General features: G+C 61.9%; 1 protein-coding gene across 3 annotated transcripts; it reads right to left on the bottom strand.

The window, feature by feature from the left end:
• Window positions 1-1039: 1039 nt before the first annotated feature.
• On the bottom strand, window positions 1040-3366 carry PIH1D1 (PIH1 domain containing 1). 3 transcript variants are annotated; one of them, XM_065861080.2, is made up of 9 exons: window positions 3133-3366; window positions 2990-3056; window positions 2724-2906; window positions 2324-2385; window positions 2157-2241; window positions 1846-1939; window positions 1673-1763; window positions 1370-1516; window positions 1040-1176 (listed from the first exon to the last, which is right to left on the bottom strand). In XM_065861080.2, the coding sequence occupies exons 1-9, from the start codon at window positions 3220-3222 to the stop codon at window positions 1144-1146; spliced, it is 852 nt and encodes a 283-aa protein (XP_065717152.1). In that variant the 5' UTR covers window positions 3223-3366; the 3' UTR covers window positions 1040-1143. The 3 variants fall into 3 exon arrangements, with proteins under 3 accessions (XP_065717152.1, XP_071658062.1, XP_071658061.1); XM_071801961.1 differs by lacking the exon at window positions 1370-1516; XM_071801960.1 differs by lacking the exon at window positions 1673-1763 and having other exon boundaries at window positions 2183-2241.
• Between the last annotated feature and the right edge of the window lie 417 nt (window positions 3367-3783).

Genomic DNA, 3783 nt, shown 5'->3' with positions numbered 1-3783 from the left:
TGAAGTTAACAAATACATTTTTAATTTTCTTCGGAGAAGGAAGGAAAGAGGTTGCCTGCACTGATGAGGTTAAAAAAGAATTTGCTGTAGTACATTCGCTGTACTTTAAGAGCTGAACCCTTTGGTGATGTAAACCAGTCAGATCCAGGAATCCTTAATGGGTGCTTCCAGGTAATGGAGATGTTTTGTAGGTGTCAGTCATGGATGAATGTAACTCTGAATGTTATTCTGAATATTCGTATTCAAAAGTGCTTTGAGTGATGGGAACAAGATTAGAATTAGAGGATGCTTCTGGCCTGTTCATATAGTAACTGCATGGGCTAGATTTGTGCATTCATGTGGGAAATCTTTGAGCTCAGTGTCCCAGAGTTATGCTCTTCCCCTTATCACGGTAAGGACCAGGCACCCCTGAGCTCAGCTCCAGCCCCCCTTCATCCTCCTGCTGCCACTTCAGGAACCTGCAGGGATAAGGCAGGATGGAGCGATCACCTCTCAGCCCAAAGCCCCCCCATGTCTCCTTGGGTCCCCACTCCCCACATTCCCTCATCTCTCACTTCCCAGAACCCCCCCAACCCATCCCTGGTGTCCCCATGTCCCCAAATTCCCCTACCACAACATCCTGCCTCCTTCCCCCTGACCTGGTGTCCATGTGAACCCCTGGGTTGCACCCCGCCCCGCCCCATAGCAGCAGCAGATTAACTGCAGCTTTAAAATCCCTTTTCTGAGCCTTCAGGATGGGGTGGGAGGTCAGTGCACACGCATGTGTTATGTTCGTGCTTCTGCTGCCCGCCCCATCCTGGACACCTGGGTCCCCCCAGACGCCTGAGTCCTCTCTCCTCATCCCAGACACCTGGGTTCTCTGGTATACCACTCCTCATGCCCCCTCCCCCAGCCCACCACTAAATCCCCCTCATGAGCTGAGACCCCCACCTGTGTTGGGGGAAAGAGGTGGGCACCCAGATGCCTGGGACCACTGTGAGGTCCTGCCTCCGATGCAGGGGACCCACGTGTCCAGTGAGGTTGCACACACACATACAAGTTTGATTGACCTTTTATTGCAGGTTTTTGTAGAAAAAAGAGAAGGGGGAAGGGGGAACATAGGCTTCAAGGTGGGACCCAGGCATCCGGGACGGTCCCCCCAATTCAGGCCTGCAGGGGCATCGTCACAGTGAGGACCTGGGGAAAAGGTCAGCGGTCGGTAGGGAGGCAGTACCTCCTGGCTAAGGAGTGGGGCTGTAGGGAAGGGTGGGGCCTGGAAAGCGGTGTGGCTAAGAGAGCAGGCATGGCCAGGAGCTGCTACCTGGGTAATGGGGATGGTGTGGCTCAGGTCATGGCTCAGGGTCTGGCCCATCACCAGAGGAACACTCACCTTGGTTCCACGGTGGAAGCACGCATGGCAGCGGGCAGGGTCGGGGGGGTGGGGCAGCCCCAGCTCCAGCAGGGCAGGGCCGCCCCCCTCCTCCTTCAGCACTAGCCGTTCCTCACTCAAGCCCAACCACAGAGACTCGGCCCCGGCCTGGACGGGGCAGGGCAGGGTCAGGGGACGGGCCACGATTGCCTCACCACGACCAGGGTCCCCCCAACTCCCTCTGGACAAGGTTAAATTTTCCCCCCACCTGCCCAGCCCCCAACTAGGCCAACAGCCCCCCACCCCAGTGCCCCCCCGACTCACAGCCTGTGGAAGCAGCACTCGCGTCTGCAGCACCCGTGGGTGTTGGGACGAGGGTTCGGCCACTACCACGTACTGGGGGGGTGCAGGGGGGCTGCGAGGGGAGGGGCAGAGGTCAGGCAGGGGGTTGACAGGGGGTGGGGGAGGGGCAGGGGCAGGGGTGCTCTACTACTCACTCCTCGAGCTCCTGGATGTGGGGTCGGGGCCGCGTCCGGATGTTTTGGGCAGAGATGGAGCCCAAGAACCGGCGGTTTCGCAGCACCCGCCAGCCTGGTGGGGAGTATGGGTGAGTCATGGGGTGGGTGTGAAACCGCCCCCACCCCCCTCTTTTCGATTTCCACCCCCAAAATTCATCCCCCAGCTCCTTCCCAGTCCCGCCAGTTGCCCCTGCCTCACCCCCAGCCCCTTCCCAGTCCCACCAGTTGTCTCCCTCTCACCCCCAGCCCCTTCCAGTGCTCCCAGCCCCCCACAGTGGTCCCAGCCCCACCAGTCAGCTCCAGCTCCAGCCCATACTTCTCCGACAGTCCCTCCATCGCCACAGTCAGGAAGAACTCGCGGTACAGGGGGTCAGCCTTGGGGGAAGGGGGGCAGGGGAGTCAGAACGCCCCCAAACTCCCTCAACCCCCCCCCAGGCCCCTCCAACCTCCCTCTCACCTGCAGAGTGCGGAAGAACTCCGAATTCACAACCACATCATAGGCTGTACAGCCCTGCCCACCTGTGGAGTGGAGGGTAGGGGATGAACAGGGAGGTTGGGGGCATTTGTGGGGGTCAGGGGAAAGGTTTAGTGAGTGGAAGAGGTCAGGGAGAGGGTTTGGAGGGGATTAAGAAGGATCAGGGGGATTTCACAGGGATGCTCAGGGGACAGTTTGGGGGATCAGAAGGAGAAATTGCGGGAGGTGGGGTTGGGAGGGTATTAAGAGCATGAGGGAGTCAGGGGAAGGGGGTCACACTGGGTCAGTGGGGTTAGGTGGGGGGTTTGGGAGGCTGGAGCGTTGAGGGGATCAGGAGAGACGTTTGCGGGGCTCGGGGTTTTTGGGGGAGGGGGGGTCTCACCACGGTCCAGCTCGGCATGGGGCTCCCCCAGGCTCATAGGGATGCGAAAGGCCCCGGGTGGGTCACGTAGGAGGAGGCGGCGCAGCCCGGGGGGGGACAGCGGCGGGGGAGCCGGCACCTCTCCCGAATGACAAACATTGATAAAGACCTTGGCGCCCCCCGCGCGGGTCTTCACACAGAACCCTGGGGAGAGGAGATGCAGATGAGGGTCAGGACCCCCCGAGGCTCCCCCAAATCCCCTAAGACCCCTCCAATCCCCCCCAGACCTGGCTGTGGGGTGACAGCGCGGGAAGGGCCGGTGGGTGGGGACGGCTCCTCGTCGTCCTGTGTCACCTGGGGAGGACAGAGGGATATAGGGGGTACGCGGGGGGCGGGTCAGTCCCAGTCCCCCCTCGGCCCCCGACCCTACCTGCAGCAGAAGCCGCCGCAGCGCCTCGTCCTCCCCGTCGTCCGCCTCCAGTTCGGCCGAGAGCAGCGACGGGTCTGCGGGGGCGGCCATGGCCTGGGCGGGAACAGGAGGAACCGGGAAGGAGCCCAAAGGCCCCAAACACCGCCCGGGCCCCGCCGAACCACAGCCCCAGGGTCCCCCTCACTCCCCGGTTCCCTCAGGGCCTCCCGCGGCTACCCGGCCGCTGCAGCTCCCACTTCCGATTTCCGGCGGAAGCGTGGAGAAGTTTCTATGGTTACGGGGCCGCTCTCGCGGATATCTCGTTGGTGCGATGGCGGCGGCAGCGCGGGGGCTCGTCCCGGAGATCTTCAGCTCCATGGAGGGGGGGAACCAGGGCCGAGGAGGCCGCAGCGGGGGAGGGGAGACACACGTGTGGGTCCCCAGGGGGCGCGGAGCAGGAGATGCCTCCGGCGCCAAGTGCGACCTGCACAGCAGCTGCCTCTGGGTGCCGGGGGGAGGGGGAAACTTGACTGACCCCTGGTGACCCCTGACCTGCGACCTCCCAACTGTGACCTCTGACCTGTGAGTGCGACCATAATAAACACCCTGTCCGCCCCTCCCCACCCCCCGACGAAAAATGTAAATGGTCTAATGTGGGTTATCAAAGGGGTA

The sequence above is a fragment of the Patagioenas fasciata genome, chromosome Z, assembly GCF_037038585.1.
Source record: "Patagioenas fasciata isolate bPatFas1 chromosome Z, bPatFas1.hap1, whole genome shotgun sequence".
Lineage (NCBI taxonomy): Eukaryota > Metazoa > Chordata > Aves > Columbiformes > Columbidae > Patagioenas > Patagioenas fasciata.
This window is presented reverse-complemented; position numbering and strand designations above follow the sequence as displayed.